Source organism: Elgaria multicarinata, chromosome 19 (genome assembly GCF_023053635.1).
Source record: "Elgaria multicarinata webbii isolate HBS135686 ecotype San Diego chromosome 19, rElgMul1.1.pri, whole genome shotgun sequence".
Lineage (NCBI taxonomy): Eukaryota > Metazoa > Chordata > Lepidosauria > Squamata > Anguidae > Elgaria > Elgaria multicarinata.
This window is the reverse complement of record NC_086189.1, coordinates 6,126,265-6,147,438: the sequence shown is the minus strand read 5'-3', so window position 1 is coordinate 6,147,438 and position 21,174 is coordinate 6,126,265. Positions and strand designations below refer to the sequence as shown.

Sequence of the window (21,174 nt, the reverse complement as noted above, 5' to 3'; positions counted from 1 at the left end):
TTGTTTTAACCATGGAGGCAAAACAAAAATAATTTTTTTGTGAACCGCCCAGAGAGCTTCGGTTATTGGGCGGTATAAAAATGTAATAAATAAATCAATAAATCAATAAATAAAAGATAAAGATGTGCGTAGGTAGAGAAACCTCTCTCATGTTTCTTTCTGTCTCCGGTCTTTCTTTTCCTTATCTGTTTTTTAGAGGGGACGTCCAAAGGAAGGCCAAGACGGAGCCTGGGAACACGGCTGCTCTTGCATCTTTTCCACATTCCCCCGGCTTACCCACGGTGGGTGAGTCAGTCACCCCTTCCCGCCCCCCAGCACGCTTGGGCCCTTGCCCAGGGAGACAGTGAGTCTTTTGTGCCCTGTTGGAAATCTCTCTTGTCTCTTCTCCTCTTCTGGCTCCCTTTGGCGAGGAGGAGGAGGAGGAGGAGGAGGAGGAGGAGGAGGAGGAGGAAGAGAGAGAGAGAGAGAGAGAGAGAGAGAGAGAGAGAGAGAGAGAGAGAGAGAGAGAGAGCAGCGCTGGCCCCTCTCGCCTGCGCCCCCGTCGGAGCGATTTGCATCCCAGGCGCGCGCCCCACTCCACCCCAGACGCCTCCTTCTCCTTCTCCTTCTCCTCGACGCGATGCCCTGAGCGCAGCCGGGCCATGAGGTTGACGGGGCCGCCGCCCCCTTCCCAGGGCAGGTGAGTCCGGACCCCGGCGGAGCGTTCCGTGCGCCCTGGGCGCAAGGCTCTCCCAGCGCCCTCGAGCCTAGACGGCGGACCGGGCGAGCTGAGGGCGCCGGGTGCGGGCAGCGGGCGGTGGGGCTTCGGAGCCGCTCTCCGCGCCCCAGGGAGCCCAGGTCGGCCGAGGGTAGAGGCGAGACCTGCTCCCTTGTCCGGCCCCACCGACGGCCGGGAAGCACGTCCGCGGAGCCCTTGGCGAGGTTCGCGCAGCGCCTGGCACCCGGGCGTCGAAGCAGCCCTCGATCGGGGAGGTGGGAAGCGTATCTCTCCCCCCCACCCCACCACCACCCCGCCACCGTGGGGAAAGTGCAGCACCCACGGGTTGGCCCAAAGCAACAGGGAGATGGACGAGACCTTCTTCAACCCATGGGTCCTTCCAGCAGTGGAGGCGGGTGGCTCCGATGCCAGCAGGGCAGTGAATCCGCTCCGGGTTTCAGCCAGAACCACTCAGCGCTCTAAAGGAGGGACTGAAGCACCTTGGAGAGCTCCATTAGAGCTCTGCCTGGTTCTGGCTGAAACCCGGAGCGGATTCACTTCCCCTCTGACTTCGCAGCCACCAGCCTCCCCTGCCTTCCAGCACTGAGTCAACCCAGTCTCTCCCTCAGAGGCGCCAGCCTCTGTGGTGGGTAGGAAGAGCCGAATAAACTAGCCCAGGTGGCTCAGGCAAGTGAGCCAAGCCACACTGGCAGAGGAACCTTCTGGACCTTGGAGGGTTGATTGAGGGGCATGGGTGTGTGTGTGTGTGTGTGACTTACTGCTAAATGGGTGGACAAAGGCAAGGCGGCAGCAGAACTCCCAAGAGGGCAGCTGGCGCCTTGAAAGATTGGCTAATTTGGGTGGGTGGGTTATTATTTAGGAGGAATTCCAGAGCAGCCCTTATCTCTGAGACTGGATTTTCTTGCCCCTCGCTGGCATTGGCTTCATTCCTCCATTAGCGACAATGACAGCTGGGGAGGGGCCGTAGCTCAGTGGTAAGAGTCCCTGCTTAGCGTGCAGAAAGCCCCAGGTTCGAATCCCAGCTCCTCTAGGTAGATCTGGAGAAACCTGGGCATCTATCAGCAGCCAAATACCCACCATCACCACCGCTACCTGCTGCAGCCTCACAAGAACTCCAGTTTGGCTCCACGTTCATTGGACGACCCCGTTTCTCTCGTTCACACAGAGAATGAAAGCTTGTGAGCTGATGATGGGCACGGTGTGCAGGTGCTGGATGAGCTGCGGCTTGCTCCTGGGCGCCCTGGTAAGTTTGCGGGATTTGGGTGGCGTTGAGTAGGCAGGACGGTCCAACAGGATCGGGCCGCTTTCAGGGTATTGGACCGTTCTGCCATTTAAAGCGGCTGTGGGGTTCGTGTTTGGGGGAAGGTGAACGGCAAAAAGGACTCCTCTTCTAGCACCTAAAAAATTCTAGTCCAGGATGGGCAGGATAGTCCAGGATGGCTCTGGGTCCTCTCTCAGTTTCGAGGTGACTTGCAGTGGGCTGGCAAGGATCTCAGATGCCCGATCATTTAACAGCAGCTGCTGCATAATGATACCCGCTTGCCCTGAATTGGATGTTGAAATGAAGGGGCGCTTGGGGTATCCGTGAGGGCGGAAGGATTGTGAGATGCATTCGGTCCTTATCCTTGAAACACATTTCTGGGCTCAGAAGTCTTGGATTCTGAGTTCCGAAAGGAAATAGCCCAAAATCCCTATATTACTATGTACTTTAATTAGAACTACACAAAGGTCACAAGACATCATGCAAGCTTTTGAGTTCTCCAGAATCCTTCATCTGCTAAGAAGTTAAATGAATCACAACAATGAAAAAAGTGGAAGGGGGGGGGGAATCCACATTTGATTACCGTCTTTAGATGAAAAGTGGGAGGAGACAGTCAAATCAGGTTCCGCCAGGTACCAAAATGGTTTCAGGTTGTACCTGCCAGAGGTTACTGGAAGAAGAAACAAATGGGCATTAAAATGGCCAATGGAGTTTAATGTAAGCAAGGGTAAAGTGATGCAAAAAACAGCAACCCCACAGCTTCATGTATACATTGATGGGATCTGAGCTAGTGGTGACTGACCAGAAAAGGATATTCTACAGCTGGAAAAAATGCAGAAAAGGGCAACTGAAATTATCAAAGGACTGGAGCATCTCCCCTATGAGGGAAGGGTACAACAGCTGGGAGTGTTTAGCTTGGGGAAAGGAGGTTGAGGGGAGACATGACAGAGGTGTACAAAATGATGCATTGGGGTGGAGAACAGGGAGATATTTTTCTCCCACTCCCATAATACTAGAATTCAATAGGATCATCCCATGAAGCTGATTAGTGGGAGATGCAGGACAAATATAAGGAAGGACTTCTTCAGGATGATCAGGGGTCTGGAAGCAAAGCCCTATGAAGAGAGACTGAAAGAACTGGGCATGTTTAGCCTGGAGAAGAGAAGATGGAGGGGAGACATGATAGCACTCTTCAAATACTTGAAAAGTTGTCACACAGAGGAGGGCCAGGATCTCTTCTCGATCCTCCCAGAGTGCAGGACATGGAATAACGGGCTCAAGTTACAGGAAGCCAGATTCCAGCTGGACATCAGGAAAGACTTCCTGACTGTTAGAGCAGTACGACAATGGAATCAGTTACCTAGGGAGGTTGTGGGCTCTCCCACACTAGAAGCATTCAAGAGGCAGCCGGACAACCATCTGTCAGGGATGCTTTAGGGTGGATTCCTGCAATGAGCAGGGGGTTGGACTCGATGGCCTTGTAGGCCCCTTCCAGCTCTACTATTCTATGATTCTACATCCCAGGTGTGTGGGAGTTTGGCTATGTGGGCATGGTGAGGGAATGAAAAGGCTCTTTGAATATGCTCAGAGGCACTTCATCCCTGTTATTGAGCATGCCCGGGTGCTAATCTCCTAATTGCCCAATTAGTTTTAAAATACATTTCAGTGTAATGTAGGGTGACCATATGGAAAGGAGGACAGGGCTCCTGTATCTTTAACAGTTGTATTGAAAGTGGAATTTCAGCAGGTGTCATTTGTATGTATGGAGAACCTGGTGAAATTCCCTCTTCATCACAACAGGTAAAGCCACAGGTGCCCTGCCCTCTTTTAAATCTGGTCACTCTAGTATAGCTCCTGCAGCTTTAACTGTTGTGATGAAGAGGGAATTTCACCAGGTTCTCCATATGTACAAATGACACCTGCTGAAATTCCTTTTTCTATGCAACTGTTAAAGATACAGGAGCCCTGTCCTCCTTTTCATATGGTCACCCTAGTGTAATGCAGTGATCAGGCCAACCAGAAGATCACAAATAATAATAATAATAATAATAATAATAATAATAATAATAATAATAATAATAATATGAGGAAGCTTTCGAGATCCACAGAACTCCTCGTCAGACAAGATGTTACAAAAACCAGATTTGGGAGGCATGAATGGGGATTGGAAAAAATGGACAATGACTAAACTCTGGCTTCACCATTAAATCAGGGTTTCTCCCCCCCCCCCATTCCATCCACCCCGTAACCTGCTTTTTGTAATACCCTGCCTCTTGAATAGATCTAGAGATTGCATTTTTTTGGGTGATCTTTCGGTTGGCCTAGTAAAGATATTACACTAATATGGATTATTTGGGGGGTGGGATTTTTCTTTCAATCAACATGGCCACCTTTGAAAGTTTTCTTTGCCCAATCAGGTTTCTAGGTAATATTTCTAGCAATTACTAAGATTGCTAGTTAATGGTTGAGAAAATCCAGGGTGTCCCTGTGAATATATAGCACAGCTTGGAGGGGAGGAGGTTGTGTTTGCATAACTGGCGGAACTGGTGATCTCTCTTGGGAGAGCTATTCTGGAAGGAGGAGGAGGAGGAGGAGAAATAATAATAATAATAATACAGCAATTGATTTTTCTCTGCAGGTTGGTGTTCCCTTGAGAAACTCTTTGGGCTTCACGATACCTGCTGGAAATCATACCACAGCAGGTGAGGGTCTCAGTGTGTGCTTTGCGGTGTTTAAATGTCAGTGTCACTCACCACTGGTTTTTCTGAGATTACAGGCAGCGGAGGCTGGTCGCTGCAATGTCAGTGGGCACTGAATCTGCTCCGGGTTCTAGCCAGAACCAGTCAGCGCCCTAAAGGGGCTATCCTAGCTAGTGATGACGCTTCTTCCTTGGTCCCCATCCATGGTGGCGCACAGGTGGCTCCCAGCTTGGGCTCAACAGTTTGGCTGGAATGGAGGTGGTCAAAGGGGGCAAACGGAATGTCTGGCCTTTGGGCCCATCGTGTGAGAGTCAGACGATGCCTCTTTCTGGCACAAGCATTGAGGCAGGGCAGGGCTGGAACGGGGAAGCCTCCTCAATGAGTAGGGCTAGCTCCAAGTTTGGGGAGGGCGGTTTGGTGGCCCCTCCGGTGGGCAGGCACTGGAATCCGTGTTGGACGGCTGGGCGGCACCTGCCATTTTGATGTCCCACAATGCCCCTCTTTAGCATTGCTCTGGAGCATTGCGGGAAGCGTGTAGGGTGGGTTGCTCCCAGACTCAGCTACTTGGTGCAAGGAGGTGGATGGGGGAGGCATCAGTGGTGGGCCCCCACTGGGACATTGGGCCCCTGGCAGCTGCCTAATCATGCCAGGTGCTGAGTAAGCAGGGTAGGACATTACGAAGCTGGAGTGAAAAAGTGGAAGCTTCTCTTGCCTCCCCTAAGGAGTGCTTAAGAACATCAGAAGAGCCCAGAGGCTGGGTCAGACCCAGGGTCCGTCTAGTCCAATGCTCTGTTCACACAGTGGCCAACCAGTTGTCGACCAGGGACCAACAAAGCAGGACATGGTACAACAGCACCCTCCCATCCATGTTCCCCAGCAACTGCTGCACACAGGTTTCCTGCCTCGGATACTGGAGGGAGCATATAACCATCTCCCAGTCCTCCTCCTCCTCCTCCTCCTCCTCCTCCCCCATGCTCTCTTATAGGATGGGGAATCTGTGGGCCTCCAGATGTTGATGGACTACAAATCCCATTGGCTATGCTGGCTTGGGCTGATGGGAGTTGCTGCAGCCACACCTTGCTTGAAAGATCCAAACACGGAACTTCTTATTTATTTACTTACAACATTTATCTACCGCTCCACACCTAAACAGATTCTGGAATGGTGAACAAGAAAAAAGATAAAAAGAGACAAGGACAAAAGAATAAAACTCCATATTAAAAACTATTATTTAAAAAAAAACCACCCCAGAATACCGATAAAACCTGGGACTGGTTTGTCAAAGAAGGCTTGCTGAAATAAAGCTGTTTCAGGAGGTCTTGGAGTGTTGGCTCCTGCCTGACCCCCAGAGTCAGGGAGCTCTATGGAAAGGGGGCCACCACCCTGAAGGCTCTTCTCCAGGTGGACTCCAATCGGACCATCAGTTCCTGCGGAACCACCTCTTGGCTGAGTAGTGGAACTTGCTGCAACAACGGACCCTTCAGCTCCCCTTCTCTGCTTTTCCCCTCCAGGTTTTGGCTCCATCCCTCTGGTCCTCGAGACGTCGGGAGAGATGTACGAGTACGTGTCCTCGCCTCTGGATTGGTGGCACGCGGATGCATACTGCCGGCAGCGCTTCGCTCAGCTGCCCTCTGAGGCCTGGGACAACGAGCTGGCTGCTCTCAGCAAAAAGCTGCACTCCCACCAAGTCCAGGGTGCCCTATGGGTCAACGGTGAGGAGGTGTTCCTGCAGAAGCCCAAGCCAAGACGTGAGTAGGGGAGCCATGTTACGGGGATGGCTTGGGGCTTGGCAGCAGGATGGGCGTTATTAATTCCGCCATCCTTTGCATTAGAGGATCCTTTGCATCCTTCCAGTGTGTCATATCAGCCTTTTAGCTGTCAAAAAGGGCAAGGAGAATCCATTTACCCTGACCTTTTGTTAATTTCCATGAAGCAGGTACATAATATAAAAGAGCACATATGTCAGGGGATTTTAAAGACTGTTCCAGTACAAAATTTAACAGGGTAATAACCGCCTCCCCAAAAGAAACAACTACTGGGCATTGCCAAAACATAGATTTAAAAGGAGCTTTAGCTGTAGCCAAATTAGACAATCCCTTACTAAAGAGATGTTGCTGTGCCTAATAGACATGAAACCCTTTTATTTATTTTTTGGCTGAATAAGATATTGCCTAAGGTCCACAGACGTGACAGGTAGATGCCAAAGCATCGATCCACTGATTAGGCGATTTGTTGCAATGTTCACAGCAGTTCCTCAAATTCAAAAATGTGCCCATGAGTCCAGAAAGGCCAGGCAGCCCTGGAATAAAGAATTATTTCTTTTAAAGCCTGATTAATATTAGAGTCCATCAGAACTGGATGAGGTTGACCTACAGTTCCTCAAAGGTGCCATCATCATCATCATCATCATCATCATCATCATCACAACCACTACTCCCACCACCATCTCAAGTGGCTCCTCAAGTGAGGAGAGCCCTGCTGGATCAGACCAAGGGTCCATCTAGTCCAGCTTTCTGTTCACACAGTGGCCAGGCAGCTTCCCAGAGAAACCCACAAGAAGAATATGGGTGCATCAGCATCATCCCACCATTGATACCCTTCTCCCCCAGGAATTTGTCCAATCCCTTTTAAAACTGTCAGAGTTGGTGGCTGTTGCCACATCTTGTGATAGCAAATTCCATAGTTTTACTCTGCGCTGTGTGAAGAAGTCCTTCCTTTGATCTGCCCTGAAGCTCCCACCAATCAGCTTGATGGAGTTATAGTATGATGGAAGAGGAAGAAAAATGTCCTTCTCCACCTTCTCCACATGAGGTATGACTTTGTACAGCTCTGTTACTCCCCATTTCTCCAAATGGAACAATCCCAGCTTATCTCCTAGGAGAGGTGTTCCAGCCCCTTGATCTTACTTATGCTTATTATAGAAATGTCCACACCTCTGTGGGCTTCTCTTTCTTCTTCTGTATGTAGTTCTTCTGGTCTTGGACTTAGAATAATAGAATAATAGAGTTGGAAGGGGCCTAAAGGCCATCGAGTCCAACCCCCCGGTCAATGCAGGAATCCACCCTAAAGCATCCCTGACAGATGCTTGTCCAGCTGCCTCTTGAAGGACTCTAGTGTGGGAGACCCCACCACCTCCCTACGTAACTGGTCTCATTGCCATACTGCTCTAACAGTCAGGAAGTTTTTCCTGATGTCCAGCAGGAATCTGACTCCCTGTAACTTGAGCCCGTTATTCTGTGTCCTGCACTCTGGGAGGATCGAGAAGAGATCCTGGCCCTCCTCTGTGTGACAACCTTTCAAGTATTTCAAGAGTGCTCTCATGTCTCCCCTCAATCTTCTCTTCTCTAGGCTAAACATGCCCAGTTCTTTCAGTCTCTCTTCATAGGGCTTTGTTTCCAGACCCCTGATCATCCTGGTTGCCCTCCTCTGAACACGCTCCACCTTGTCTGCGTCCTTCTTGAATTGTGGAGCCCAGAACTGGATGCAATACTCTAGATGAGGCCTAACCAGGGCCGAATAGAGAGGAGCCAGTACCTCACGTGATTTGGAAGCTATACTTCTATTAATGCAGCCCAAAATACCATTTGCCTTTCTTGCAGCCACATCACACTGTTGGCTCCTATTCAGCTTGTGATTTACATCAATTCCAAGATCCTTCTTGTTTGTAGTATTGCTGAGCCACTCTCCACTCTCTCCATCTCCCCTGTACTAGGTCCTCACACAACACTGGTCCTGGTGTTCAAGGACAAAACGGACACCAAGTTTGTGAAGGTGCTGTCCAATTTCCCGGCGATGTCAGCGGTGAGCGCTTGTGCCCATGTCCAGTGGGACCCTGGGGCTTTGGAGATCTCCACTGTCTTCTCCTACGCTGTCCCGGCGTTCATCAACGAGTTCCAGCTACGGGGCTTTGTCGACCAGGACGGCTTCGTTCGCTTTGCCGTCATCCTGCATGGACATCACTCCCCGTACTTGCCGGTGTTCCGGGCTGATGGACGGTGGCACCACTTCTGCGTCACTTGGCAGCAGCACGAAGGGACGTGGGCTATGTACGCCGATGGGAAGGAGAAGGCCTCAGCTGTGGGTCTCTCGGCCTCCCAGGCCGTTGGTGGTCATGGCACCTTCATCATTGGGCAGGACCAAGACTCCTTGGGTGGCGCCTTCAAGGAGAAAGAGTCCTTCAGTGGAAACCTCACTGGACTCCACGTTTGGCAGAGAGTCCTCAGCAGGGAACAGGTGGAGAAAGTGCGTTCCTGCATGCCCATTGCGGAAGGGGTGGTGTTCGCCTGGAACGGCGACATCCTAGAAGTAGAGCCAAGCGTCCAGCAGGCCACAGTGCAGCTCACCTGTCCAGGTAAGGCTCTCTTGGGCTGTGCCTGTGCTAGCTGTCTAGTCTGGTCCATTGTGAGCTTACAGATCTGCCTGCCCCTGTTTTCCGCTGGTGTGGTCTTGATTGCTGGTGTTGGTCCATGGTAGGAATGGTGGAGAAATCCATCCAGAGGGTGAAACTCATTGAGCTTCCGTCAGCCCCTGGGCTTCAGTCTGTTTCCTTGAGAAATGGCCGGACTTCATCCGTATTGAGTACGGCCAGCTCGCAGATCATTCCAGAGTTTTCCTCCCTTGTAAATAGAAATTTGTACAAGTTGCAGTTTGCACACATTAAGCAAACATGGGCAAAATTGGCAGAAATTAGGCAAACTATGGCTGCTGCAATTTACAGAAATTAAGCAAATTACAGCCACAATTTGTGCAAATTTCTATTTACAAAAACAAAAAAACCCACCAAAAATGTTCCTGGATTTTGGGGGGAAACTGCGGTTCACTCACAATGGCAAGCCTAGCCAGGTGGTCAGCTACAATCCATCAGATTAAAAAATAAATAAAAGTTGACCAGATTTGCAAATGACAGACATCCCTAGTCCATGTAGGGGTGAGGAGGGTCCTTCCATCTTGTGCTGGAAGAACTTTGATCTCTCTTTTTCCCCCCCCATAAAATTGTATTGTATTTCGAAATAAAGTTAAGAAAATAAAGGCAAAAAGGAGGCGGACATACAGAATAATAAGACAAGATCACTAAAGAAACAAAGGGATTCGGTATCTATAATTAGTAGTCTATAACCAATATGCTTATAAAACATCTACAGTAAAACAGCCTAAGTAGTAGTATAGCTTACTACCTCAAGAAACTTTGATCTTTTCTTTTGAGTTTGTGATTCTCTGATAGCAGTCCTCAGCTGCCATCTGGTACTGCCTGGGTTCAGGGCCAATGTTCATGGCTGTAAAACAGACCTATTTTTAATACTGGGCCATCTTTCTCCACGGATATTTTTTAAAAGTACGCGGCAAATAGGATGGCATGAACCAGCTGCCCATAGCCACAAAAATGCTGGTGCTCGTGGAGTCACCTGAAGGAGAAGATCTATGGATCTGGTCATGTGCCCGTCAGGAACACCTATGCACACGGCAATTAAGCACAGGGGGGAAACACCAGTGTGGTGTAGTAGCTAAAGGGTTGAACTGGAAGTCAGGAGATCCGGGTTCTAGTCCCCACTCAGCCATGGAAACCCACTGGGTGACTTTGAGCCAGTCAAAGACTCTCACCTCAGCCTACTTCACAGGGTTGTTGTTGTGAGGATAAAATGAAGAGGACGAGGATTATGTATGCCACCTTGGGTTCCTGGAGGAAAAAAGGTGGGATAATAATAATAATAATAATAATAATAATAATAATAATAATAATAATAATGCCTTTTTCCATTGGTTTAGGAGGATCTCAAATTAACTGAAGGATTTATTTTATTTGAGATTATTTGGGTGAGAAATTAATTGGTCGGCCTTGCCTCCCGTGAAATTTAGCTATGTGGCAGACGAATTCCCATGTGGCTTCTGGCTTTCTCTTGTAAGTATCTCCAGAGGATGTACGTTGGTCTCTGTGCTCCCACAGGGCCTGTGGAAGAATGCCGTGTGTTTAAGGCGAACTCTGGAAGCCTCGCTGATGCTGCCTGCCTGCAGGAACTCACCTTTGTGTGCCGCTACAAGAAAGGTACAGCGGTTCAGGCTACATCAATTTCACCTGCGTAAACCATTCCCATCTCCAGATTCAAGCCCTGAAATCCGCCTTCTCCAACCAGACACCCTCCAGATGTGTGGATCCATCTGGTTATTCTGTCTTTGGAAGTCTGGCTTTGATCCCTTTCAAATCTTCTCCCATATCTCTCCGGGCGGTTCTTTAGCTATTGTGGTGATAGCACTATTATTACTGGAAAGGCAAGATACGAACCTAAATCGAGAGGCAGTGGGGTCATAGGCATGAGCAGCACATTTCATTAGGGTGTGCACCCAGGGATTTTTTTTAAGAACATAATAAGTGCCTTGATGCTGGATCAGACCAAGGGTCCATCTAGTCCAGCACTCTGTTCACACAGTGGCCAAGCAGCTGTCAACCAGGGATGAACAAGCAGGACATGGTGCAACAGCACTCTCCCACCCATGTTCCAAAGCAACTGGTGCACACAGGCTTGTTGCCTCGAATAGCATACAACCATCAGGGCCAGTAGCCGTTGATAGCCTTCTCCTCCAGGAATTTATTCAACCCCCTTTTAAAGCCATCCAGATTGGTGGCCATCACTATATGTTGTGGTAGTGAGTTCCATAATTTAACTATGCGCTGTGTGAAGGAGTCCTTCCTTTTATTTGTCCTGGATCTCGCACCAATCAGCTTCATGGGAAGACCCCTGGTTCTGGTATTTTGAGAGAGGAAGAAAAATGTCTCCCTGTCCACATTCTCCATACCATGCATAATTTTGTACACCTCTGTCCTGTCTCCCCTCAGCCTCTTTTTCTCCAAATTAAAAGTCTATTGATGTAACCTTTCCTCATAGGGGAGATGCTCCAGGCCCTTAATCATTTTAGTTGCCCTTTTCTGCACACTAAAGGTGAACACTTATTGAATACTCAATCATAAAGGACATTCATGTATTTATTTATTTATTTAACAGTGTAGACACTGATGCCCTACTCTGCGTTCGGCTTGCCTGACTGTGGGAGGGCCATTGCAGGTGAGGGGAGGACTGAGGAGACATTAGGGTGTGCCTGGGCACACCAGGTACACCCCTTGCACACCCCTTGGGGTGTTGTGGTTGAAGTGTTGGACTAGGATAGGGCAGACCATCCCAGTCACTGATTCTCATCCTAACCTACATCACAGGGTTGTTGTGCAGATCAAATGGAGAGGAGGAGGAGGATCATTTAAGTCATCTTGGACTCATTGGAGGAAAAGGGTGAGATATAAATGTAGGAAATAATCAATCAATCAATCATGGACGGACGGACACTCTCTTCATTCACTGGAGTAGTGTGGTCATGGTCAGAGTGTTGAACTAGAACACTCTGGAAGACCCAAATTTGAATCCCTAGAGGAAATAGACCCCATTGAACTCAGTGGGACTTATTTCTGAGTAGACATAGAATCATAGAATAGCAGCGTTGGAAGGGGCCTACAAGGCCATCGAGTCCAACCCCCTGCTCAATGCAGGAATCCACCCTAAAGCATCCCTGACAGATGCTTGTCCAGCTGCCTCTTGAATGACTCTAGTGTGGGAGAGCCCACCACCTCCCTAGGCAACTAGTTGCATTGTCGTACTGCTCTAACAGTCAGGAAGTTTTTCCTGATGTCCAGCTGGAATCTGGCTTCCTTTAACTTGAGCCCGTTATTCTGTGTCCTGCACTCTGGGAGGATTGAGAAGAGATCCTAGCCCTCCTCTGGGTGACAACCTTTGAAGTATTTGAAGAGTGCTATCATGTCTCCCCTCCATCTCCTCTTCTCCAGGCTAAACATGCCCAGTTCTTTCAGTCTCTCTTCATAGGGCTTTGTTTCCAGACCCCTGATCATCCTGGTTGCCCTCCTCTGAACACGCTCCAGCTTGTCTGCGTCCTTCTTGAATTGTGGAGCCCAGAACTGGACGCAATACTCTAGATGCAGCCTAACCAGGGCCGAATAGAGAGGAACCAGTACCTCACGTGATTTGGAAGCTATACTTCTATTAATGCAGCCCAAAATACCATTTGCCTTTCTTGCAGCCACATCATACCGTTGGCTCCTATTCAGCTTGTGATTTACAACAATTCCCAGATCCTTCTCGTTTGTAGTATTGCTGGGCCAAGTATCCCCCATCTTGTAGCTGTGCATTTGGTTTCTATTTCCTAAATGAGAACTTGGCATTTATCCCTATTAAATTTCATTCTGTGGGAGAGAGTTGTCTGGGAGAGAGGCAGTGTGGTGTAGCAGTTAGAGTGTTCAACTGGGTCTCAGGAGACCCGAGTTCTAATCCCCATTCGCCATGCAATTCACTGGGTGACTTCTCTCTGCCTACCCTACCTCGCAAGGTTGTTGTGAGAATAAAATGAAGAGAGGTGAGGACCATGAACACCAGCCTGAGTTCCTAGGAAGAAAGGCAGGATATAAATGCAATAACAGAAACGTTCATAAATCTGAAAGCTCGGCTTCACTCCCTGCTGTGCGAAAAAGTTTGGGCTCCTGGGATCTTCCTTGCTAAGCGCCAGGGGGCCTAGCAAGCGGCGTACCAATTCTGAGAAAATTCATATTTCTGTGTTCGTTGTTTCCTTCCCAGATCTTTACTTCTGGCTGAAGAAAATGCAGTCAGGATCCGTCCCGCCGCTCATCACTCAGGTTAACGCGCGGGCGAATGCCACGGTGGTGAGTCTAAGGCAAAGGGTGTCGGATCACTTTCGGCCCCAGGGCGGGATTCAGTTTTGGAGGTGCTCAGGGGCGGGAAGGGCACACTCTGATCCCAAACAGTCCTGAACTCCCAGAACATTGTAGCTTTCAATGCTCTTACTGACAGCAATGAAGTCTTAGGAAAGGCTAGGGTGACCACATGGAAAGGAGGACCGGGCTCCTGAATCTTTAACAGTTGTGTAGAAAAGGGAATTCCAGCAAGTGTTATATATATGCAGAACCTGGTGAAACTCCCTCTTCATCACAACAGTTAAAGCTGCAGGAGCCCTGCCCTTTTGACCAGATACATTCCTTGTTAATTCACTACCTTTTGTTTGGCTCTCTGGTGGAGAACAGAGGAAGAGGCACACGCACGCACGCACGCGCGCGCGCACACACACACACACACACACAAATTAGTTCCACCTCTCGAACCTGGGACTCCTTTTTCCTGCTGCAGATCCCTGCAAGCGTCTTCCAGGCAGAGGGCCAAGCCGTGAATGTTTCAGCAGCCGCTGATTTCCTGGGGGTCGTGGAGACGGTCCTCTCGGATGCTGAGATGCCTCCTCTGAATGCGGCCGCCCTCCTGGGTGTCTTCCAGCTGCTGAAAGAGGTCTCGGTCATGGAAGTCGACGAACCAGAGCAACTGGTGGCGCTAGAACAGCTGGGACGGCGCTATGTGGAAGTTGCTGGGATCCTCTTGAAGGAAGAGAACACCCAGGAATGGTCTGAGATCAAACCGGTAAATTGTAGAGTTGGAGGGGTCATCAAGGTCATATAGTCCAACCCCACATTGCCCAGTTCAAAATAGGAACTGGAACATTGCAAAGAGATGGCTGTCTGTAGAGATGGCTACCTAGACCAGTATTGCTGACACTGACTGGCAGCGGCAGCTCTCCAGGTTTTCAGGCAGGAATTTTTCTAGCCCAACCTGGAAATGGTAGAAATCGAACCTGGGACCTTCTGCCTGCAAAGCAGGGGCTCTATTACTGAGCTGTGGCCTTTTCCAGGCCTTCTGCACAATGTGATAAAGCCACCCTCCTCCACATCAGTTTCCCTTGTCGAATTGCTCTTACCATCAAGCAGTTTCTCCTAATGTTCAACCAAAATCTACCCTCTCGTACAATGTACACCCTTAGATCTAGTACTACCCTCTGGATCAGCAGGAGAGAACAGATATTTCCCCTCATCTCTGTGACAGCACTATGGAGATTCGAAGAGGGCTCTGATGTCCCCGGTCCGTCTTGATTTGCCCACGAGAGAGGCAGTGCGGCGTGGGTGCAAAAAGGCAGGCAGGTGAGGTTTTTCCTGGCTGCTGCTGATTCCTCTTCCATCTGTTCATGTGCCCCCCACCCCCCAGATCATCGGTGGACCCATGGCAGTTGTGGAAAATGTGGACAAGATGGCATCCAGCCTCCATCAGCTCCTGAGCACAGATCGGCCAAAAGTCACCATCCAGAGTAAGAATATCGGTGAGTTGAGATGAATCCGGTCCGAATATTCCACCACTTTTTCCGAATCACATAGACTTGCGGACCATTTTTTCTTTTCTTTTTTACTTTTGGGGGGAGATTTGCACAATTTTGGTCATTCGCAAATGCATCTGCAAACAAGCGAAAATTCTCTTACCAAACCCCCCCCCCCCCCCGTTTCCGTCAACGAGCGAACAACAGGACGGAAAAATGCCCACAAAACACGTAAGGAGCAGATTTAACAAAATCTGTACATCCTTACTGCTGATGCAACCCAAAATTTTGACCCAAATTTGAGTGGTTGTGTGTGGGGGGGGAGGCTGGGAAGTGTAGTCCTTGAGACTGGAAGAAATGGGCATGTTTAGCCTGGAGAAGAGAAGATTGAGGGGAGAAATGATAGCACTCTTCAAATACTTGAAAGGTTGTCACACAGAGGAGGGCCAGGATCTCTTCTCGATCCTCCCAGAGTGCAGGACACGGAATAACGGGCTGAAGTTACAGGAAGCCAGATTCCGGCTGGACATCAGGAAAAACTTCCTGACTGTTAGAGCAGTACAACAATGGAACCAGTGACCTAGGGAGGTTGTGGGCTCTCCCACCCTAGAGGCCTTCAAGAGGCAGCTGGACAAGCATCTGTCAGGGATGCTTTAGGGTGGATTCCTGCATTGAGCAGGGGGTTGGACTCGATGGCCTTGTAGGCCCCTTCCAACTCTGCTTTTCTATGATTCTATGATTCCACCGCTAGCCAGCCTTATGCCTCGGGGTCGGGACGGGTGGCCACGTGTCCTTATTGCTTTGATCCGACAAGGTGAGACGTGATTGTCAGGATCTGGGATCGCAGCGTGGCGCAGCGCAGCAGTTGAGTTTGCCTGGTAAGAGCTGGGTGAATCAGAACGGCGCTGCTGTGCTGCAAATATCCTAGCAGAGGCCAGGCAGGGTGACATTTCACACAGCTACCACAAGAGGGCACCATGGGAACGCAGTTCCCAGTGTGAGCCGGCAACTCTGCCATGTTGGTTTTAAAAATTTTCTTTTCTTTTCTTTTTATTTATTTTATTTATTACATTTTTATACCGCCCAATAGCTGAAGCGCTCTGGGCGGTTCACAAAAATTAAAACCATGAGGAACATAATAATAAAACAACCAACTATCTAAAAACCCAAATGCAAAATACAATATAAAAAGCACAACCAGGATAAAACCACACAGCAGAAATTGATAAAGGATTAAAATACAGAATTAAAACAGCAAAATTTAAATTTAAGTTAATTCTTTGTGTCTATTGAAATAACACTGATTGAAGAAATACACAGATTATGCCCAGAGGCACAGGAGAAAGGCAGCACATTGTAGCTGTCAGAGTGTTGGACTGGAATTCGGGAGATCTGGGTCTAGGCCCCGCTCGGCCATGAAGCCTCAACTGGGTGAGTTTGGGCCAGTTGCTGGCTCTCAGCACTACCCTACCTCGCAGGGTTGTTGTGAGGATAAATTGGAGAGGAGGAGTGTCCAAGCCACCTCAGGTTCCTTGCAAGAGGAAAAAAAGTAGATATAGATATAATTAAATAAATAAACATAATATGTGTAGGGCTTGAAAACATTCATTTAAAGCCAAGCTACCCCAAAACATTTATCTATCTATCTATCGTAATCTGAGATCACACTGCTCCTGCTTCTTTGATCCTCAGGCGTCGAAGTGCGGCGTGTGGAACTCGGCACGCTGGCAGCTGGCAGCGCTGCGTACGTGATGGTGAACCAGCAGCGAGACCAACCTGACCAGATTGAGGTTCCAGCAGAGGAAGTGGAGAGGCTGAGAGTGAGAGGTGGGGTGAGGGCAGGGTGCAATGCTGAGCGATGCTGAGCGATGCTGGTGACTGCACGGAGTCTTTCTCCTTCTGCCTGAATCGCATTGCTAAGAAATACCATGATCTCTCGCACAGCCAGGTTTCTCTCGACTCCTTTGGTGAGGTCTGGACAGGGCCGGCCCTTCCATGAGGCAGAGAGAGGCAGCTGCTTCAGGCGGAAGATGTCACGCTGAGCGGCTGGGAGGGGGCAGAGCTGTGTGCGTCCTGCCACCCATCGGCCAGCCTGCTGTGATATTGCAACCATTGAAGTTAAATCCAACGACTAGATTTTGTTAATGCAATAGAGGGAGGCTCAGGCGGCAATGTGTCATGGGGCGGCGCAGGGTCTGGATTGGAAGATGAACCCGAGTCACACTCCTATGTTGCAAGGACAGGGTGTTTGGTGTTGAAACTCTTTTAGCTGGAGGGCCAAATTTGCCATGGGAGGAGCTCTTGGAGGCCACATGGCAGGGGTGGGCGTGGCCAGAGACAAAAGGGTGGAGCCAAAAATACTAAAAATGACAGCATAACATAAGTTTAAAGCTCTTGTTAGCAGCAAGTCATCCTTTGGAGAGGCATTTTAACTTCTTCGGCGGAAGGCGATGTCCATCTGGGGAACTCCGGAGGGCCAGATGGACACCCCAGGTGGGCCACTTTTGGTGCACAGACCTTCGGTTCTGCAGCCCAGTACTAGGGGTTCAGCAGAAGGAACAGCTTGCTGCAGTGGAGGCTGATGGCTCTGATGCCAGTGGGGCAGCGGATCCGCTCCGGGTTTCAGTCAGAACCAGTCAGAGCTCTAAAGGAGGGATTGAAGCACCTTGGAGTGTTCCTTTAGAATTCTGACTGATTTGGACTGGAGCTCCTCTGGTTTGTGGAGGAGGGAGGTGGGGAGGGGCAAAGCATTTGGCCTCCTGCCTCAGCCACAAAGCTTCCACACTGAACTGGCGCCCACGAGGAAACCCCCCCCCCCTGTCTTTTGTCTTTGCCCAGGCCTCCGCCAAATCACCGTCACAAACACCTGGTACAGCCATGGTTCCCTACAGCGCCTTCTTGCGGGCGGCAGTGCCGTGTTCGAGGATGCGGCTGTGTCGGACGGAGGCAGGAGGTGGGTCACTGGGAGCATTGCGGATGACCCAGCAGGGCCTTCTAACATGGCCTTTCCCACCTACCCAGGCTGTTTTTCAGGGGTTGGAGGGGTCTGAGTAAGGTGGGGCTTACAGGAGGCAGCTGTGATCCCACGCAAAGAGCCGGCCATCGAGGTGAGAAAGAATTTGATTGATTGACTGACGGATGGCATTTCTGTTCTGCTTTTCTAGACCAATCCAGGTGATTTACAACAGGTCCAAAACATCTAAACCGCAATCAGATTAAAAATAATAATAGAAAAACAAGAAAAGCAGTATTAAAAACAACAACAGAAGAACAATTCAAAAATCCAAATTAAAAAGATGCATCTTGACCCCCTTCCTGAAGGCAGAGGGAGGAGTAACTAGTTCAACCCCGCAAGGAGAGCGTTCCAGGGTTTGGGGGAGACGCAGAAGAAAGGGGCTTCCCCGTGTGCCCAGCAAGCTGGCCTGGTATTTTCAAAAGGGCCTGTATTCATGACCTTAGTCACTGGGCAGATTCATATTGAGATAGGGGGTCCCTCAAAGAGCCAGGCCCTGGGGCGTTTGGAGCTTTAAAGTTTAAAACCAATGCCTATAATTGAGCCCAGAAAACAATTAGTAACCAGTGCAGGTCTCCAGTCTTAGGGTAATATGATCCCAATGCCATGCTCCGGTTAGCAACCTAGCTGCCACATTTTCCACCAATTCTGGACAGTTCTTTCAGTCTTTCCTATGAGGGGAGACTGAAACAACTGGGCATGTTTAGCCTGGAGAAGAGGAGATTGAGGGGAGACATGATAGCACTCTTCAAATACTTCAAAGGTTGTCACACAGAGGAGGGCCAGGATCTCTTCTCGATCCTCCCAGAGGGCAGGACACGGAATAACGGGCTCAAGTTAAAGGAAGCCAGATTCCGGCTGGCCGTCAGGAAAAACTTCCTGACTGTTAGAGAGGTACGACAATGGAATCAATGAGCCAGGGAGGTTGTGGGCTCTCCCACACTAGAGGCCTTCAAGAGGCAGCTGGACAAGCATCTGTCAGGGATGCTTTAACGTGGATTCCTGCATTGATCAGGGGGTTGGACTCGATGGCCTTAGAGGCCCCTTCCAACTCTGCTATTCTATGATTCTTCAAGGGCAGCCCCACGTAGAGCGCATTGTAGCAGTCTAGCCATGATATAACCAAGGCATGGATAATCGCTGTTAGGTCTTCACGGTGTTTGCTTTGCCCGAGTGGTAGGATTTTGAGCAGGGTCCTTTGGACAGAGCCTAACGGACTTTCTGGAATGGCAGGAGTAAGTTGCTGAGGTGCATGAAATTAGTTTTGTCGTTCGGACACAAGGCGGCGCTGGGACCTTTTACATCGCCGGCGTGTCCAAGAAGCCTAGCCATTTGAGCTGTTCACCCTCTTAATATTTGTACTGCACAGAAGTGTTTCCGTGGCGCCTGGCACCAAAACAGATTGGAAAGGCTAATAAGTCCTAGGAAGGGTGAAGCTGTAGGGCTTTCTTCTGTCTAAACATGGGATTGTGCCCTTGAGTCTTTCTTGAAAGAGCTTGAGCCTTTCTTGAAAAAATGCCACAAGCGAGAAAATAATAATAATAATAATAATAATAATAATAATAATAATAATAATAATAATAATAAGTGAATAACTTTTTTTACCTGGCTGGCTGGCGAATGCTGGGAGCTATAGGACTTTCTTCTGAACATGCATAGGATTGTAGGACTTTCTTCTGGACATGCATAGGATTGTAGGACTTTCTTCTGTATAGGTTTGCAGCTTTAGGCTAGTAGTACAAATTAAAGATAAGGCCGATAAAGGAAAGATTCCTTTTGATCAGGGGGCTTTTGGGACGCCCCCTCTGTCCATTTTGTCAGGTCACGATATTCCCCCCTCCGCTAACACCACCACCTAGGCACCCACTGGTTAAACTCTCCGCTACTGCACGCAGCAGGGAGGCCAAATGCTTGTTCCTTTCTGCCCAGGTACCTGAGCACCCAGGTGGGTTCCTCTATCATCTCCTCCACTCTGGTCAGCGACTATGAGGAAATCAGCACAGCCGTGCGTTACCGTCTCCGGCACCAGGCCCAGGTGAGGCTGAGGCAGCGAGGGGTGGGACAGCCAGCAGTCTGGGGGTCTTTGGGGGTGAACGCAGGGCAGAAAGTGAGAGAGGAACAACAGCCCAGGAAAGATCAGTGTAGCAGAATGTGGAACAGGGGCATGGAACGTTTTTCCTGTAGAGAGTATGTCCACAGTAGGCAAGGCTGAGACCAGGGGTGGGTAAGGCCTGAGCCCAAAATGGGTGGGCCATCTCTCTCTCGCTCTCTCGCTCTCCCCCCTCCCTCCCTCCCTCCCCTTCTGTGGACACACACACACACACACACACACACACCTTTTCTCTCTCCTCTCCCATCCCCCCTCCCTCTCTGCTACCCCTTTTTTCTCTTTCTCCCTCTGTCCATCTTCTCTCTCTCTCTTTGTGCCACCCCCTTTTCCTTTCTCTCTCTTTGTGTCACCCCTTTTCCTTTCTCACCTTTCTCTCTCTCTTCTACCCGCTTTTCTCTTTCTCTCTCTGTGCCACCCCCTTTTCTTTCTCTCTCTCATCTGTCACTCCTTTTATTTCTCTCTCTTTCTGCCATCCTCTTTTTCTTTGTCTCTTTCTGTTATCCTCTCTGCGTGTGTCACCATTTTTCTTTCTTCCTCTCTTTCTGTCACCCCTTTTTGTCTCTCCCTCTCTCTCCCCCCTCTCTCTGTCACCCCTTTTCTCTCTTTCCATATCCACCCCCTCTCTCTGCTACCCCTTCCCTCTGCTCAGAGGGCAGCTAGAGGAGGGACGAAACGCGCTGAGCTGGGAAGAAACAGAGGTCTGAACAAATTGCTCGCAGGACCTATTGAAATTAGCCCAGGGGCCGAATGCAGCTCTGGGGCCGAACGTTGCACAGCCCTGCTACTCTGCTGAGTTTGGTTACGGTGCCCTCTTTTAACGGAGGAAGCCCTTTGATGGATGACAGGGAGTGTTGAGCTGCCTGAGCAGTGTTAGCCAGACACACGCCAGGAACAAGGAGAGGAGACTTCTCCTCGAAGCAGCCCAGCGTGCCCATGGCTGCTTTGGGGCAAAAGTCTTCTGTTTTTACTGAGGTCCATCCTGCTGGGATGTTGGGATCCGTGGCGTTGGGATCCGTGGTGATCGGCACGGGGATTGCCGCAGGTGTCAGATGCCGCACCACCGCAACAGTGGCCGGAGCACTGGAGCAGGCATCTAGGGCGCTCCAAATGTCTTTGGGCCCGGGGAGAATGGGACCATTTCCCAGAATTGTTCTTTGGGAGCAGAACGTTTTG

The 21,174-nt window shown here is 49.7% G+C and overlaps 1 protein-coding gene across 1 annotated transcript in view; it reads left to right on the top strand.

Annotated features, from left to right (window-relative positions):
* The first annotated feature begins 228 nt into the window (after positions 1–228).
* Positions 229–21,174, top strand: part of ADGRD2 (adhesion G protein-coupled receptor D2) — a 57,538-nt gene continuing 36,592 nt past the window's right edge. The window contains exons 1-12 of the mRNA XM_063144467.1: positions 229–281; positions 1,884–1,961; positions 4,618–4,681; positions 6,190–6,426; positions 8,391–9,029; positions 10,620–10,718; positions 13,306–13,391; positions 13,873–14,154; positions 14,773–14,884; positions 16,571–16,705; positions 17,717–17,831; positions 19,821–19,926. Of these exons, the coding sequence (XP_063000537.1) occupies positions 1,887–1,961; positions 4,618–4,681; positions 6,190–6,426; positions 8,391–9,029; positions 10,620–10,718; positions 13,306–13,391; positions 13,873–14,154; positions 14,773–14,884; positions 16,571–16,705; positions 17,717–17,831; positions 19,821–19,926 (1,950 nt within the window). The 5' untranslated portion in view covers positions 229–281; positions 1,884–1,886. The remainder of the gene's footprint in view (positions 282–1,883; positions 1,962–4,617; positions 4,682–6,189; positions 6,427–8,390; positions 9,030–10,619; positions 10,719–13,305; positions 13,392–13,872; positions 14,155–14,772; positions 14,885–16,570; positions 16,706–17,716; positions 17,832–19,820; positions 19,927–21,174) is intronic.